The 17743-nt window shown below is 40.0% G+C and overlaps 1 protein-coding gene across 1 annotated transcript in view; it reads left to right on the top strand.

Annotated features, from left to right (window-relative positions):
• Window positions 1-17743, top strand: part of PKHD1 (PKHD1 ciliary IPT domain containing fibrocystin/polyductin) — a 428428-nt gene that overhangs the window by 163415 nt on the left and 247270 nt on the right. Inside the window, exons 37-40 of the mRNA XM_061146900.1 lie at window positions 6931-7141; window positions 7554-7711; window positions 10958-11149; window positions 14430-14555. Of these exons, the coding sequence (XP_061002883.1) occupies window positions 6931-7141; window positions 7554-7711; window positions 10958-11149; window positions 14430-14555 (687 nt within the window). The remainder of the gene's footprint in view (window positions 1-6930; window positions 7142-7553; window positions 7712-10957; window positions 11150-14429; window positions 14556-17743) is intronic.

Below are 17743 nucleotides of genomic sequence, written 5' to 3'. Positions count from 1 at the left end.
AACCCCCAGGTGTGAAAATGTGCTGTGTTCCATGATGGAACCAAAGGCGTCACTTGGGGTCCCTCTTGACCATCTGATTGCTGAAACTTTGGGGTGCTTACTTCTCCATGTTTCGGTCATGATTTTTTCTTCCTTCAGTACTTACTTATTGAACACTTATACACAAGAGACTGTGATAGACATGACATGTGCTACTATGACACTGTGCAGATATAGTATAACTTCTGCTGCCATGTTTAATAGGGGAGATGGAGAATAGCAATAATAGAGGTCAAGCCACATGTGCTAAGGGCTAGAAAGAAGAGTGAGACGATGATATGATAGATTCTGAGTTTGATCTAGTTTGGAGGTCTCAGAGACTTCTCTGAAGGACCAGTCTGAACATCATTCTGAAGAATGAGGCAGAGTGAATTGATGAAAGAAGCCCTAGCAGAGGAGCATCAGGTACAAAGTCCAGCTAGAGAGTTCCCTCAGGGTCTTTCTTCAGGTTCAGTCATGGGTCCATGAGAGAAAACCCATGTCTGAGGCATACCCCAGAGCACCTTTGTCATCCTTGCCCTTCTCTTCCTTTCATGCAAAAGAACTCAATCAAATGGCCCACAAACCAGCCAGACATGCTTGGGCATGCCTAGTCCCAGATGTACAGAGGCCTTTTACTCAATAAGAACCCCCTTATCACTGTGGGTCTATAGAAGTCAGTGGACATCAGCATGGGCTGAAATGCCTCCTGAAATCCAATGGAAGAGGTGAGGCTTGAGCTACTCTTAGGAGAACAAGTGGGGTGAAGAAGACTGGGTACCTCGTGGAAGGGACAGAATAGGCAAAGGGGTAGAGTCAGGGATGATCTCATTGAATGAGAAGAGACTGGACTTTCTGGAATGGAGAGTTTATTAAGGAGTTAGAGATGATAAAGTGGAGTTTGGTTATGGAGACTCTTGAAGGTCCAGAAGGGAATTTGGTAATTTGTTGCTGAGTACTGTAGGCAGATCATTGTTGTTGTTGTTGTCACTCAGTTGTGTCTGACTCTTTGCAACCCCATGGACTGCAGCACACCAGGCTCTTCAGTCCTTCACTGTCTGCTGCAGTTTGCTTAAATTCATGTCCATTGAGTCAGTGATGCCACCTCCTGGAACTTGCTCAAACTCATGTCCATTGAGTCAGTGATGCTATCTAGCCATCTCACCTCATCCCATCTCCTATCTAGCCACCCTCTTCTCCTTTTGCCTTCAATTTTTTCCCAGCATCAGGGTCTTTTCCAGTGAGTTGGCTCTTTGCATCAGGCAGTCAAAGTATTGGAGTTTCATTTTCAGCTTCAGCATCAGTCCTTCCATTGAATATTTAGGGTTGATTTCCTTTAGGATTTACTGGTTTGATATTCTTGCTGTCCAGGTGTTTCTCAAGAGTTTTCTCCAGCACCACAGTTTTAAAGCATCAATTCTTCATCGCTCAGCCTTCTTTATGGTCCAGCTCGCACATCCGTACATGACTACTGGGAAAACCATAGTTTTGATTATACAGGCCTTTGTTGCAAAGTAATGGCTCTGCTTTTTTATGTGTCATCTAGGTTTGTCATGGCTTTCTTTCCAATGAACGAGTGTCTTTTATTTATTTATTTTTTAAAATTTTGTTTTTCATTTATTTTTATTAGTTGGAGGCTAATTACTGTACAATATTGTAGTGGTTTTTGCCATACATTAATATGAATCAGCCATGGATTTACATGTGTTCCCCATCCCAATCCCCCCTCCTGCTTTCCTCTCCATCCCATCCCTCTGGGTCTTCCCAATGCACCAGCCCTGAGCACTTGTCTCATGCATCCAACCTGGGCTGGTGATCTGTTTCACCCTTGATAGTATACTTGTTTCAATGCTGTTCTCTCTGAACATCCCACCCTCGCCTTCTCCCATAGAGTCCAAAAGTCTGTTCTGTACATCTGTGTCTCTTTTTCTATTTTGCATATAGGGTTATTGTTACCATCTTTTTAAATTCCATATATATGTGTTAGTATACTGTATTGGAGTTTATATTTCTGGCTTACTTCACTCTGTATAATGGGCTCCAGTTTCATCCATCTCATTAGAACTGATTCAAATGAATTCTTTTTAATGGCTGAGTAATATTCCATAGTGTATACGTACCACAGCTTCCTTATCCATTTGTCTGCTGATGGGCATCTAGGTTGCTTCCATGTCCTGGCTATTATAAACAGTGCAATGTTCAGTTGCGATGAACATTGGGGTACATGTGTCTCTTTCAGATCTGGTTTCCTTGGTGTGTATGCCCAGGAGTGGGATTGCTGGGTCATATGGCAGTTCTATTTCCAGTTTTTTAAGGAATCTCCACACTGTTCTCCATAGTGGCTGTACTAGTTTGCATTCCCACCAACAGTGTAAGAGGGTTTCCTTTTCTCCACACCCTCTCCAGCATTTATTGCTTGTAGACTTTTGGATAGCAACCATCCTGACTGGAGTGTAATGGTACCTCATTGTGGTTTTGATTTGCATTTCTCTGATAATGAGTGATGTTGAGCATCTTTTCATGTGTTTGTTAGCCATCTGCATGTCTTCTTTGGAGAAATGTCTGTTTAGATCTTTGGCCAATTTTTTGATTGGGTCATTTATTTTTCTGGAATTGAGCTGCAGGAGTTGCTTGTATGTTTCTGAGATTAATCCTTTGTCTGTTTCTTCACTTGCTATTATTTTCTCCCATTCTGAAGGCTGTCTTTTCACCTTTCTTATAGTTTCCTTTGTTGTGCAAAAGCTTTTAAGTTTAATTAGGTCCCATTTGTTTACTTTTGCTTTTATTTCCAATATTCTGGGTAGGTGAGTCATAGAGGATCTTGCTGTGATTTATGTCAGAGAGTGTTCTTGGCTTATGTTCTCCTCTAGGAGTTTTGTAGTTTCTGGTCTTACATTTAGATCTTTAATCCATTTTGAGTTTATTTTTGTGAATGGTGTTAGAAGGTGTTCTAGTTTCATTCTTTTACAAGTGGTTGACCAGTTTTCCCAGCACCACTTGTTAAAGAGGTTGTCTTTTTTCCATTGTATATCCTTGCCTCCTTTGTCAAAGACAAGGTGTTCATAGGTATGTGGTTTATCTCTGGGCTTTCTATTTTGTTCCATTGATCTATATTTCTGTCTTTGTGCCAGTACCGTACTGTCTTGATGACTGTGGCTTTGTAGTAGAGCCTGAAGTCAGGCAGGTTGATTCCTCCAGTTCCATTCTTCTTTCTCAAGATTGCTTTGGCTATTCAAGGTTTTTTTTGTATTTCCATACAAATTGTGTAATTATTTGTTCTAGTTCTGTGAAGAATACCGTTGGTAGCTTGATAGGGGTTGCATTGAATCTATAGATTGCTTTGGGTAGTATACTCATTTTCACAATACTGATTCTTGCAATCCATGAACACGGTATATTTCTCCATCTGTTTGTGTCCTCTTTGATGTCTTTCATCAGTGTTTTATAGTTTTCTATGTATAGGTCTTTTGTTTCTTTAGGTAGATACACTCCTAAGTATTTTATTCTTTTTGTTGCAATGGTGAATGGTACTGTTTCCTTAATTTCTCTTTCTGTTCTCTCATTGTTAGTGTGCAGGAATGAAAGGGATTTCTGTGTGTTAATTTTATATCCTGCAACTTTACTATATTCATTGATTAGCTCTAGTAATTTTCTAGTAGAGTCTTTAGGGTTTTCTATGTAGAGGATCATGTCATCTGCAAACAGTGAGAGTTTCACTTCTTCTTTTCCTATCTGGATTCTTTTTATTTCTTTTTTTGCTTTGATTGCTTTGGTCAAAACTTCCAAAACTATGTTGAACAGTAGTGGTGAGAGTGGGCACCCTTGTCTTGTTCCTGATTTTAGGGGAAATGCTTTCAATTTTTCACCATTGAGGATAATGTTTGCTGTGGGTTTGTCATATATAGCTTTTATTATGTTCAGGTATGTTCCTTCTATTCCTGCTTTCTGGAGAGTTTTTAATCATAAATGGATGTTGAATTTTGTCAAAGGCTTTTTCTGCATCTATTGAGATAATCATATGGTTTTTATCTTTCAATTTGTTAATGTGGTGTATTACACTGACTGATTTGCAGATATTAAAGAATCCTTGCATCCCTGGGATAAAGCCCACTTGGTCATGATGTACGATCTTTTTAATATGTTGTTGGATTCTGTTTGCTAGAATTTTGTTAAGGAGTTTTGCATCTATGTTCATCAGTGATATTGTCCTGTAGTTTTCTTTTTTTGTGGCATCTTTGTCTAATTTTGAAATTAGGGTGATGGTGGCCTCATAGAATGAGTTTGGAAGTTTACCTTCTTCTGCAATTTTCTGGAAGAGTTTGAGTAAGATAGGTGTTAGCTCTTGTCTAAATTTTTGGTAGAATTCAGCTGTGAAGCCATCTGGTCCTGGGCTTTTGTTTGCTGGAAGATTTCTGATTACAGTTTCGATTTCCATGCTTGTGATAGTATTCTTGAGCTTCCCTTGTGGCTCAGCTGGTAAATAACCGCCCACAATGCAGAAGACCTGTGTTTGATCCCTGGGTTGGGAAGATCCCCTGGAGAAGGGAAAGGCTACCCACGCCAGTATTCTGGCCTGGAGAATTCCATGGACTGTATAGTTCATGGGGTCACAAAAAGTCAGACATGACTGAGAGACTTTCACTTTCAAGTTTGAAATGATGGTAATTCATCCAAATATTCATATCTGCTACATAGCTACAAATATGAGGCTGGCACTCCTAAAACATCCAGATTGATCTTTTAGTTATACACATGCCGCTGCTGCTAAGTCACTTCAGTCGTGTCTGACTCTATGCAGCCCCATAGATGGCAGCCCACCAGGCTCCCCCATCCCTGGGATTCTACAAGCAAGAACACTGGAGTGGGTTACCATTTCCTTCTCCAATGCATGAAAGTGAAAAGTAAAAGTGAAGTCGCTCAGTCGTGTCTTACTCTTAGCGACCCCATGGACTGCAGCCCACCAGGCTCTTCCATTCATGGGATTTTCAGGCAAGAGTACTGGAGTGGGGTGCCATTGCCTTCTCCATTAGTTATACACATAAGAGTATGTGCAATGAGAGTGAATAAGTTATGAGATAATTTTACTGGTTTCTAGAGGCTCTGTCAACATTTGAAAGGCCTTAAGTTTATGTTAATAGTTAAAAAATTCACTTCAAAGATTCCCTGTGATTTTTTCCATTTATTTTGACTTGACTGTTATTTAGAAGAATACTTAGTTGAAAAATATCTTTGTTGTGTCAAATTTTGGCTCTGACACATGTAGCTGCTTGTTGATAGGTGCATAGTAGGGTACTCTTTGCTTATTGATTATTATGAATCATTGATCACAGTGTATAATCGTATTTTGCCATCATATTTTGTCATTGACAGACATTTTTGATGCATGGTAGAGATGTTTCTGTGTAGACTTTTAAGAACAGATCATAGAAATTCACACATATATAAATATGCATATACACTGAAATAGACTTTATTTCATTTATTTTTCCCAAAGGTTAAAACATACAAACAGGAATAAAATTAAAATTATTTTCTTTAGACATGATTTATGTCTTAATTTTCACCTGCTCTATAATTAGAAATTTTGAACTCTGGATTTTTTTTTAAGATAAAATTATTGCCCGAGTAAACTTCAGAAATTATATCATTAACCCAGAGACCTTTCTAAGCCTAGAACAACATTACTGGTACAAGGGCTACCACTCCCCAGCATAGACAAATAAATAAAGAGGGAAGTTTAAAATAATTTGAAAATGATTTGTTGTTGGCCACCTCTGTAGTTAGAGATTCAAATATTATTACTTTAGTTCAACAAGGGAGGACAGGGAGTTGCTGTGGGCTAAAGGTAAATTATGATCTATTGTGAAGGAGGAGGAACTGTACCAAGGAAAGCGGAGTTGGGAGGAAGCCTTGTGTTTTCTGAGGTCCTGCTTCAGATAAAGGCTGGAAAAAAAATCTCTGCCTTGAGCCTTGCTGGAAAAGGCCAGAGTAAACTACAAGTCTGACTACCTTCTTGAATCTTTGCTGGTTAGGGAGCAGCTTATGGTTTGGGGAGGATCAGATAGTTGTACTGGAGCCCAAAACAAACTAAGTTATTTAGGGTCACACATTCCACTTTTTTCTGCTCTGCTTAGCCATCCTGTCCCTAGATATACCCCATGTTAGAGTAAGAAGGGATCACTTAACACACCAAGTCTTAGGTTGACCATTCCGATGGTAATTTTTATTTTTAACTCTACTATCACTATTTGTACAGTGAGTTGAAGTCTTAAGTTTAGAAATTCATGGTGAACTTACATCTTGGAGAATCTAACAGTCATTGGTTTTAATTTGGAAGAACGAAGTGATAAATTTTATCCTGCAAACAGTATGATGCAGGGGAGGAAGAGAGAAGACTAAAATATATTGAGATATATTATATATATATATATATATAAATTATATATATATATATAAATATATAAAATATATTTATGTGGCAAAGTCCACACTACATGTTTCATAGATATTATCTCATCAAATTGTCTTAAACCCCTAGGAGGGAAAGCTTTGTTGTTTCTGCTTTGTAACTGAGGAAACTGAAACCCACCTCTAAGTATATTATCCAAAGGAACATAATTAGAATATGGCAAGACTGTGATTCAGCTATAAATTTATTATGACTTCAACCCTGTGTTTTTCACCTCATACCATTCTCAGTCTTGAGTTATTGTCACCATGCAACAGACAGGAAAACTAATATCCAAAAAGGTAATATAGTGATATCACCTTTGGTGATAGCACCAATGCCTATAGAACCTGAATCTTGATTTCCCAGATTCTTCTTTCACTAAAGTCTTTGGCTGAATAACATCACATTCATATTAAGTTTTAAAAATGTCTAAAGGTAAGTTTCCCTTGGACTTGCTTTAGGTTCACTCCCAGAAGTAGTGGTCACCCATCTTCGAGCAGCTGCTAATGCCCATGACACGGTGTTGGCTCTGGAAGATGCTGTCGATTGGCATGCTGGGGATGAAGTCCTTGTCATCAGCGGAATGGGTGCTGAAGGTGCCAAGCCTAAGGAAGAGATTGTCACCGTGGAGACTGCGCACAGTACAAACCTCCAGCTGAGGTCACCCTTGAGGTACTGCATGTCAGCTTGGCTCCATTTAGATGGAAGATGAGGTCTTAACTGTTGGTGAACAACACAGCTGGTCAAAAGACGTTTGTTTGTCTTTCAGTAATATCATTTACATTAAATCACAGTAGACATTTTGGCAAGAAAATTACAAAATATGAAATATTTAAAAGATTTAAACTTCTTGAATAAGTTTCTCTTGTAAGACACTAGAACTTTTGTCTTTTAGTAGATGGCCACTGCAATAGTCAGCATAGTTCCTAATTCTCACATACATGTGCCTATTTTTCACTCTTCTGTGTCTGAGTTTCTAAAGAAATAGAGTCCCAGGTGGAGAATTAGGCTAATTTAGTGGCTTACTATTCATTATAAGACTTGGAGTGTTATTTTCAGATTTCTTTTTTTTTCTTCTTTTCAGATATTCTCACAACTCCACAGAGAATTGGGTGGCTGGAGAGCACCATGTTTTAAAGGTCATGCTGGTTCTACTCAGCAGGAGTATTACCATACAGGGAAATCTCACTGATGAGAGAATGCAGTTCCTTGCTTCATGCCAGGGGGCCAGTGCTTCAGAAGGTAGAAAACGATTTGTTGGGAAGTCTAGTGGGTGAAAAACAATGTTCTTACTGTTCAATGATATGTGACATGGTTGACTTCTTTCAATTAGTGTGTTCTTAATACAGTAAGTCCCCTGCAAACAAACGAGTTATCTTCTGAGAGCATGTTCCTAAGTCCAATTTGCAAGTTCAACAAAGCTGGCCTAGGTACTCAACTAACACAGTTGGCTATATAGTACTGTACTGTATGTAATAGGTTCATGATACATTTCATACAAGTAATACATAAAAAAAGCAAGCAACCACAAAAAAAATAAAGAAAACATTTAAAATCTTACTGTAAGGTACCTTGAAAAGTACAGTAGTACAGTAAAAGAGCGGGCATATAGGGGCTGGCATCTAGTGAACAGGCAAGAGCTACTGATTGGAGGAGAGAGAGGACTTGGGAGATGGTAGAGTTGAAGGATCATTAGCAGTAGGAGACGGAGGCAAGCTGCAGTTTCACTCATGCCTGACATTGACAGAATGCACATTTGAATCTTTGAAAGTTTGAACCTTGAAGGTATGAATGTAGGGGACCTACTGTATTCTGTAGATTTCAGAATGCTCTTGATAAATCGTCATTTCCTCTCCTGCCCTCAACCCCCTTGTGAAAGTGATAGGCAACAGTATCTGCTTGAGAAATTAATTATTTCTTTGGGGAAAAAATATTCCTGTTAAATAATAAAATCCGGAGAGTTGAATTAAATTTTTAGGTCAGAGGTTATAATGAAACTGATTCCCATCCTTCTCTACAATTCTCAGGAAAACTGCTTAATGCCAGAGTCAGTGATACAGGCAGCATGTTCTAATGAGTTAGACTTAGAAGGCTCTTCCCTCCCCCCACCATTCCCACTTTTGGAGTTTGTTTTCTGAGTGAAACTACCACATACTTTAAGTAAGTGGTTGAAAAAGTCAATCTATCTTCGAGAAGAATAACAGGCACTGAATCACACTGATGTACCTATTAAACATCTATTTCAGGGATGGTTAGTTTAGTAGGTTATGTTTTGGTTTCCCAGGCTGTAGATTATGAGGCTTTCACATGTTGGGAAGACATCATTTGTCAACTTTGGTCCAGGATGGTGTGGGTGTCAAGGATGACTCCCAGGCATGAGCTCTGAATGGATGAGGAGGCTATTTATTGAGATGGGAAGGGAAACAGGTTTGGGGGGTGGGAGGGTAGAAATCATGAGTTTAATTTTGTACATGTTGAGATGCCAGGCCAGCATGTGACTGGAGATGTCTGGAGCCTGGAAGAAATGTCAGGTCTGGAGTTAAAGATTTGAGTCATGTCTATGTATAGAGGCCTATGGGCATAATGTTGGGATATGGTTGGGTAAGAGGGACTTTGACCCTGCCCCCCACCCCCTAGTCATCTAGTTCACAATTGTGTCATTCTGAAAAGAAAAAAAAAATAAGTTTTCATCCAGTGGATTGGAATGCAGTGACTGCCAAATTTAACATTTCTGCTAAACTGGCATCTGCAGTCCATACAGACTCTCTTGGTAATTCTCAAACAGGTATTCTCAGATTGTATTGTGAAAAACATGGCATTTAGTCAGGCTTCAAGAGAGATCATGCCTCTAGGTTTAGGCCATTATAAATCTGTTGTCTCCTAATGAAAAAAATCCCTAGTTCTACCGCAACTCTTAAATATGACTAAAAAATTACAAAAATAAAACAAAATTCATAGACCTTCATTTAAAAAATAACTTATCATTCACCTCTTCTTTTTATGGAGCTCAAATATGGGAACAAAGTAGCCAAAAACCATAACAAGAGGCCTAGATGCTGGAAAACATTATGGCTTACTGGCATACCTGGTTAAAATGGTGGTAAAATGTACAAATACCAGACACTTCTTTATTCACCGCTAATATGTTCATTCTCATCACTTCATGGCAGATAGATGGGGAAACAATGGAAACAGTGAGAGACTTTATTTTGGGGGGTTCCAAAATCACTGCAGATGGTGACTGCAGCCATGAAACTAAAAGACACTTGCTCCTTGGAAGAAAAGCTATGACCAACCCAGACAGCATATTAAAAAGCAGAGACATTACTTTGCCAACAAAGGTCCATCTAGTCAAAGCTATGGTTTTTCCAGTAGCCATGTATGGATGTGAGTAGGACTGTAAAGAAAGCTGAGCACCAAAGAATTGATGATTTTGAACTGTGGTGTTGGAGAAGACTCTTGAGAGTCCCTTAGACTGCAAGGAAATCCAATCAGTCCATCCTAAAGGAAATCAGTCCTGAAAATTCATTGGAAGGACTGAAGCTGAAGCTTCAATACTTTGGCCACCTGATGCAAAGAACTGACTCATTGGAAAAGACCCTGATGCTGGGAAAGATTGAAGGTGGGAGAAGGGGATGACAGAGGATGAGATGGTTGGATGGCATCACCGACTGGATGGACATGAGTTTGAGTAAGCTCTGGGAGTTGGTGATGGGCAGGAAGCCTGATGTGCTGCAGTCCATGGGGCTGCAAAGAGTTGAACGTGACTGAGCGACTGAACTGAACTGATATGCCTTCTCTGGGACTGACAACAGATGACTGTTAGAATGATCCATAATTTTGTATTAGTGGCACTTCTCCATTGGTTTATTAACCTGGATAATAAAGAGTTAATTCAGGAGATGATTTCTTCTCCATCCTGAGGTTATTTTACCCCACCAAATGCCAGGGCTGTGTTGGGACTGAGGTGTTGGTGTGGGGGCGGCTCAGTCGTTTCTCTGGAGTCCTTTTCCATTTCTTCGATGGCATCATTGCTATGTCCCCAAACCACAAAGCAGCAAAATATTGGGAAAAGCCCACTGGACAGCAAAGAGATGTGATTACATTTAGTGCTCACATGTCTTTCCTTCAATTATCCACCACCAGAGGGTCATTTTATTGCACACTCCCTCAGGGGATCTTTTGGATTGTAATAAGCATCTATTTAGGTTGGGTTTATGGGTTCTAGTCAGCCTTTTTGTGATAATAATTAAGGTGATTGATTCAGGGGCTTCTGGAAATAATAGAGTGAAGGCAACATCATGTTCTAGTTATCAGATGATTTAATTAATAATCCAAAGGGGAGAATTGAAGTAAAAGGGAAGTAAGGTTATTAAATAAACAATCATGGTCTGTCCTTTGTGCCCACAGTGCCTTTTGTACTGGGAGATTTGATTAGAATCATGTTGTACATTCTTCTGTGCCCCTTGACTTCATTCTGTGTCTCAGGTGATTTGCAGAACTGTTGGTATTCCAAGAGTGAGAAGATGCTGGGATCCAGGGATTTGGGGGCCAGAGTCATCGTTCAGTCCTTTCCGGAGGAGCCCAGCCAGGTCCAGCTGAAGGGAGTGCAGTTCCAGGACTTGGGGCAAGCCTTCCACGAGCACGTGAGCTCACTGATGCTGGTAGGAGCTATGAGAGGTGAGGAGGCCCAGGCAAGATGTCTTATCTTTCTTCTTCTATATTCAAGGCTCTCTATGCAGGGGGGTCCTGGTAGGTAGTATGTGGGAAGATGGGGGGTTCAGAGATGGATAACTATACCATAGATCTATGGTTCAGAGAGTCACTTGGAGAGCTTATTAAAATTCTCATGTAGAGACCCTGTCTCAGACAAATTGTGATCCAAAGTGAGCCTAGAAAAACTGAATTTTTAACCTTCTGATTCTGGAACAAGTAGTCCAAGTTTCCCTTTGAGAAATGTCACTATAGGTACAGCAAATGTGGAGGGAACCACACAAATCCATGTTTTGAATCTTGCCACTACAACATAGTGGCTTTGTGACTACAGACAGATTGACATTAAATAGTATAAATTATTGGAAAGGCTAGTGAAAAGCACTTTGGGAAAATGTCCTAATGCAGAGGAATCCCCTGCCTGGGAAAAGTGGGGAGAATGGCTGAGAACCAGGCTCCCTTCCTGGGGACAGAGAGCAGACAGAGCGTGCCGAACTTGACCAGACCTGAAAAGATACGAGGGAAGCAGCAAACATCCAAGGCAGGTGGGGACAAGTAGATAAAAAGATCAGAATCAGAAAAGAAGAACATGACCAGGTGTACTACTGAAGGCTCTGAGATCAAAGTTGGAGGGGTGTGGAAGCATCCAGGGTGAAATCCTAATGCCAGAGTCTGATATATGGAGCTGAGAGATGGGTACAGATGCTGAGCGCTGGGGACAGCAGCCCCATTGCACAGTTACACTCCCCTGCCCTCAGCACCTCAACATCCACACAGTCAAGCTCTCCCTTCCTTGATAAGGTGGTGCTCCAGAAGTTGATGCCTGACCAAGCACATCAGGGCATATGGGAGGTTCAGTGGGGCTTGAGAAGTGCTAGAATTACAACAGGCATTGACAAAGTAATCCATGAGGTCATTGAAGGCAGGATCCTGGCTAGCAGCACTTTTTCTCATTTCAAATTATCTGCTTGCCAAGAATACATCTCCTAATTTTCCAAGATCTCTTCCACCTTATTTCTTTCTTTCTACACTCATTGGTGGGATGGGTCCCTCACATGGTCCTTTCCCAAGTACATTAGGGCGATCAGAATCTTTGTGCCCTTATTTCTGGTTCTTCAGTCTCTTGGTGCTTATAATGCTGAGGAATATTTGATGTGGGTCGGTTCCAGTAGAAGTGAGGGGAGCAGTCACATAGGAGTTATCAATTAAACATAAGCAACAGTTCCCCATCAAATCTTCACTCAATCTGTCTCCTCAGCCTCTGCTTTAGAGTACTTGCACCTTTATATATATATATAAGGTTTTATTTGAAAAAGGGTTCAGTGCTTGGACTTCCCTGGTAACTCAGATGGTAAAGAATCCGCCAGTAATTTAAGAGACCCTGGTTCGATCCCTGGGTTGGGAAGGTCTCCTGGAGAAGGGAATGGCTACCCACTTCAGTATTCTTGCCTTGAGAATTCTGTGGACAGAGAGGTCTGGGGGGCTACAGTGCATGGCGTTGCAGGTTGGACAGGATTGAGCAGCTAACACTTTCACTTTTCAGTGCTTAACCAAAGTTTGAAATCCACTGAATTAATACATTATCCCCTGTAGGTCTCTGTTAAAATGCAAATGTGTTTCCTGGGAGGGGGAAACCCATTAACCCAGAGGTTAGAAACTTCTGGCATGCTTGCCAAAGAATCCTTTATTGTTTCATGCCCTACAGGCTCTCATGACCTGTGTGGCCAGCTGTCCTCAGTCACGGGAGTTAGAGGGTGTTGGAATCTTTGCTTGATGTTTCCTTTAGAGGTTTACTGTTCCCTGAACTCACCCACAATAGCTCTGTTAACACATTAGTCCTTACTGGTTGTTCAGATGTACCATTGTATTCTAATGCGTAAGCAGTGATGTTATGGTGGAGACCTGGTCAGGAAAAGTCTGCAGCAGGCAGTGTTTCCTATATGAGTGTATGTGGATGGGCTAACTTATTAGTGAGTGATGTGAAGGCATCTGGTACTGGGATCAAGGGGAATCTACAGACCCTGTGTCTATGGAGACATTGTAGTTGAGATTTTTCTAGAGCATCCCAATTTAAAAGTCAAATTATTACATAAACCAAAGCCATTTTTCTAATACTTCAAACATTTGGTATCGATATAATCTCTCTCACTGTCTGGAAGTAATACGAAGCTCCTTTTTCAGGATTTATAATTTTATTATTCAAACAAAACATTTTAATTACTTTAATGTGAGTTTTCTCCATCAGACTCAAGATACACAAATGCAGAATTTACATAGTTTTATTCAACTTTATATCTCTGGCACAAGACATATTCCTGAAACATATAGTTGATACTCAGTGAATAGTTGTTCATTAATTGACTCAGTCCACATGTATCAATTTGGGAGGTCATAAAATAAGCTCATGGAGCCAGTGTAATGATTTTCCTAAATGTCAGTTTCTCTTAGCACAGTAGAAGGTATTTCCCCTCCAGTTCCACAGACCACCATATTCAAATGTGAGAGTTCTGGTCCTCAGACTGATCTCTAGCTTTACTTACAATTTGGATAAATCAGGAATTTGGGATTAACAGGTTCACACTGCTATATGTAAAATAGATAAACAACAAGGAACTATTGTATAGCACAAGGAACTGTGCTCAATATTTTGTAATAACCTATAATGGAAAAGTTTATGAATGGGAATATATATACACATATACAGATATATATACTTATATACACACATATATGTATAACTGAATTACTTTGGTATATACCTGAAATATTATACATCAACTATTCTTCAATTAAAAAAAATAACTTCATAGCTCAAGATATAATGACTACCTCTCCTCATGCTGGATGCAGTTTTCAGAGATCAGAATTGGTCTGCAAGCCTTAGCTATTTGTTTCTTGAGCTGCTGTCCACCATACTGTGAAGAGAGTAGATATCAAAGATGGGCCACTAGGACATCTTGAGAGCCTTGCATGCCTCGTGATTTGGCCATACTGTCTCTCTCTCAGATGGTTTTCTTTTCTAACATGTGGCCCTTGGATTTCACTTTGGTTATCTTTGGTGTCTTTAAGATACATTGGTCTGAGCTGCCTGTTTTTTAAATTTCTGCTGCCAACTCCTTATTTCTTTAGTTTTATTACTGTGTGGAAGAATGTTCTTAGTTATAGTCTAGCAGTATTTGGGGATGGTCAACAGAATGTGAGGAGCCTTTGAGATTCCCTACTGTTTACCGTCCTCTTTGTTGTTCAGGTTCCTATGTGCAGGGTTGCACAGTGTGGCGGTCCTTCAGCAGAGGCCTCAGCATGTCCCAGACCTCAGGCCTGAAGGTGGACAGTAATGTGTTCTATGATATTTCAGGCCATGTGCTGCTGGTGGGTAAGTGAAATGAGCTTGTTTAACTTTGACATTATGGTGGAGGACACATTATTTTTTAAAAAAGAATTATTGTTCCCAGATTTGAATTTCCAATTTATAAAAACTTTAGTCATTGATCTTTAGAAATAGCCTGTAGTTAAAAATTCTAGTTGTAAATTCAGTCATCTTTAATTAGCTTACTAAGCTTTAACCATAGGAAATGGATTTTTATATTTTGTTTTTTTAAATTTATTTTAAAAGTTTTATGGAAGTATATTTGGCTTATAATGCTGAGTTAATTTCTGCTGTGCAGCAAAATGTTTCAGTTATGCACATATATATATGTATAAATATTCTTTTTATATTCTTTTTCATTATGGTTTATTACAAGATATTGAGTATAATTCTCTGTGCTCTACAGTAGGACCTTGTTTATCCATCCTCTGTATAATAGTTTGCATCTGCTAATCCCCAACTCCTAATCCTTCCCTCTCCCATCCCACTACCCCCTTGGCAACCACAAGTCTGTTCTCTGTGTCTGTGAGTCTGTCTCTCAGAAAACTGATTTTTAAAGATGGACATTTCAGTTCATGTTAATCAATATACAATAAATATAAAATTTATTGTCATCAATTTTAACAATAATTCAAAGTCACATAAATATGTCTTTGTGCAGCCTTATGAAGTATCAGATGTGGATGCTGAACAAGGCATCAAACATTTTTGAATCCTGTTCTTCATTACTTCTGTGGCTTGTTGAAGACACCTATGTTTTAAGAATTTTCTAAATGGTCATCTGTATTGACTTTTGTTTCCTAAAGTTCATTCCCTTTGTGATGCTTAGAGTTATCCTTAAAAATATCAGACTACATCATCTTAAAGCCCTTTAAGAATTTATTTCTTTTAGAATATAATCCAGAGTCCTTATTCTGGCTTAAAAAACTCCCTTAGTGACGCTGATTCTATTAACCTTGGTATACCTGTCTTGCTCTTTTATCTCCCTCTGTGCTGTCACTACACTGACCTCTTTTAATTCTTTCAAAAGGCCACACTTTCTCCTGCCACAGGACCTTTGCACAGCTCTTGCCTTCTGTTCATACCATTCATTCTCCTCCTATAATAGTCCCTCCCCAACACTCCCAAATCAAGTCTGTCTGTTTAAACTCTTTTATCCCTGATCATTACTTATTGATTTAAAATTATACATCATGTTTTTGATCATCTGATCAATGTCTGTTTTTCTATTAATACCAGATTTCATGCAAACATCATCTCCTTAGTACTTAACAGGACTTTTAAATAGTACATTTGGAGATATATTTATTGAAAGAAATAAATCTATTAATAAACAAAAGGTCTTTGGTTATATCAGAATAACCAAATCAGAGGTTTTCACTGAAAGGAAAACTATAACTGTATTTGTTAGCTAGTGTTTTCTATTTAAATTAATTCTGTGATATCATCAGATATCATCAGAAATGGGAAAGTGTGCATGTTTCATTTAGGAATGATCTGTTAAGATAAAAGCTGGAAAGGTTCTAACTGTGGGAGGGAAATAGTTTAGTGAGAAAATATGGATCATGTAAGCTAACTCCAGGGCTTCCCTGATAGCTCAGCTGGTAAAGAATATGTCTGCAAGGCAGGAGACCCCAGTTCGATTCCTGGGTCAGGAAGATTCCCTGAAGAAGGGTAGGCTACCCACTCCAGTATTCATGGGCTTCTCTGGTGCTCAGATGGTAAAGAATCTGCCTGCAATGTGGGAGATATGGGTCTGATTCCTGGGTCGGGAAGATCCTCTGGAAAAGGATAGGCTACCCACTCCAGGATTCTTGGGTTTCCCTGGTGGCTTAGATGATAAAGAATCTACCTGCAATGTGGGAGACCTGGGTTTGATCCCTGGGTTGAGAAGATCACCTGGAGGAGGGCATGGCAACCTACTCCAGTATTCTTGCCTGGAGAATCCCCATGGACAGAGGAGCCTGGTGGGCTACAGTCCATGGGGTCACAAAGAGTCAGACATGACTGAGTGACTAAGCACAGCACAAACTAACACCAGCTCTAAAAGGCTAAGAGCTAAGGACAATAGAAGTTATCAGGTGCAAGACAGTCTTTTGATTGGAAAAGGACAGGGCAGTCAGACTAATACATGGAAGGTTGGCTTTGCTGATTTTTACCTTTGCTACTATAAGGGAAAAGTTTGTTGAAACCTGGTGCAGAAATTCAGGGAGGCACCATAACAATATTATTTTAGGGGGAAACAACTTTGTGGAATTGGCATTAACTAGGCAAGGAAAGAAACCCGCAGGAGGAATTTGGCGTTGAGTGCTTGGATATTGTGAGTGGAGGCTCTTTGACTTCTACTGTGTTGTAGGTGATGGAATTAGAATATCTGTCAGTGAATTTTAGATAAGATACTCTATTCATGCAAAATGAGTTTGCAGACTCAGACTCATGAAATGACATAGGAAACCCAGATATCTGAAGACCTAGAAGAAAGGGGATCTGTAGGGCTGCTCTGTATCGATGCTACATGGTTGACCTCTCTGTAGAATCCATGTGTGCGTGCTAAGTTGCTTCAGTTGTGTCTGAGTCTTTGTGACCCTATGGACCATAGCCTGCCAGGCACCTCTTTCCACGGGATTCTCCAGGCAAGAATGCTGGAGTGCGGTGCCATTTCCTTCTCCAGGGGATCTTCCCGACCCAGGGATTGAACCTGTATCTCTTAGTGTCCTGCATTGGCAGGCGGTTTCTTTACCACTAGTGCCACCTGGGAAGCCCTTCTGTAGCATGGCCCATGCTCTTTTATTCTGTTCTGTTTCAAACCTCTGATCTGAGTGTGAGTGTCTCAGGTCCTGTCTAGTCTGTTTATCCAGGACATTCCAGATCTTCCAGGGGAAGAGAGGGGCATGCAGATGTCTGGTGGCCAATTCAAAGAGCTCAGGGTGGGGCTGGACATAACACCGGAGTGTGTGCCATTTAACTAGAGAGACAGTCACTTAGATTCTTCTTAAGAAGTAAAACAATAGATCTACTTCTTTATTATTTTTATTTAAAATGAGTTTCTGATTTCTCTGATAGCTCAGTTGGTAAAAAATCCGCCTGCAGTGCAGGATATCCTGCTTTGATTCCTGGGTCGGGATGATCCCCTGGAGAAGGGAAAGGCTACCCACTCCAGTATTCTGGCCTGGAGAATTCCATGAACTACCGTT

The sequence above is a fragment of the Dama dama genome, chromosome 7 (assembly GCF_033118175.1).
Source record: "Dama dama isolate Ldn47 chromosome 7, ASM3311817v1, whole genome shotgun sequence".
In the NCBI taxonomy this organism is placed as follows: domain Eukaryota; kingdom Metazoa; phylum Chordata; class Mammalia; order Artiodactyla; family Cervidae; genus Dama; species Dama dama.
The sequence above is the reverse complement of the archived record's forward strand: the minus strand, read 5'-3'. Positions and strand labels throughout refer to the sequence as shown.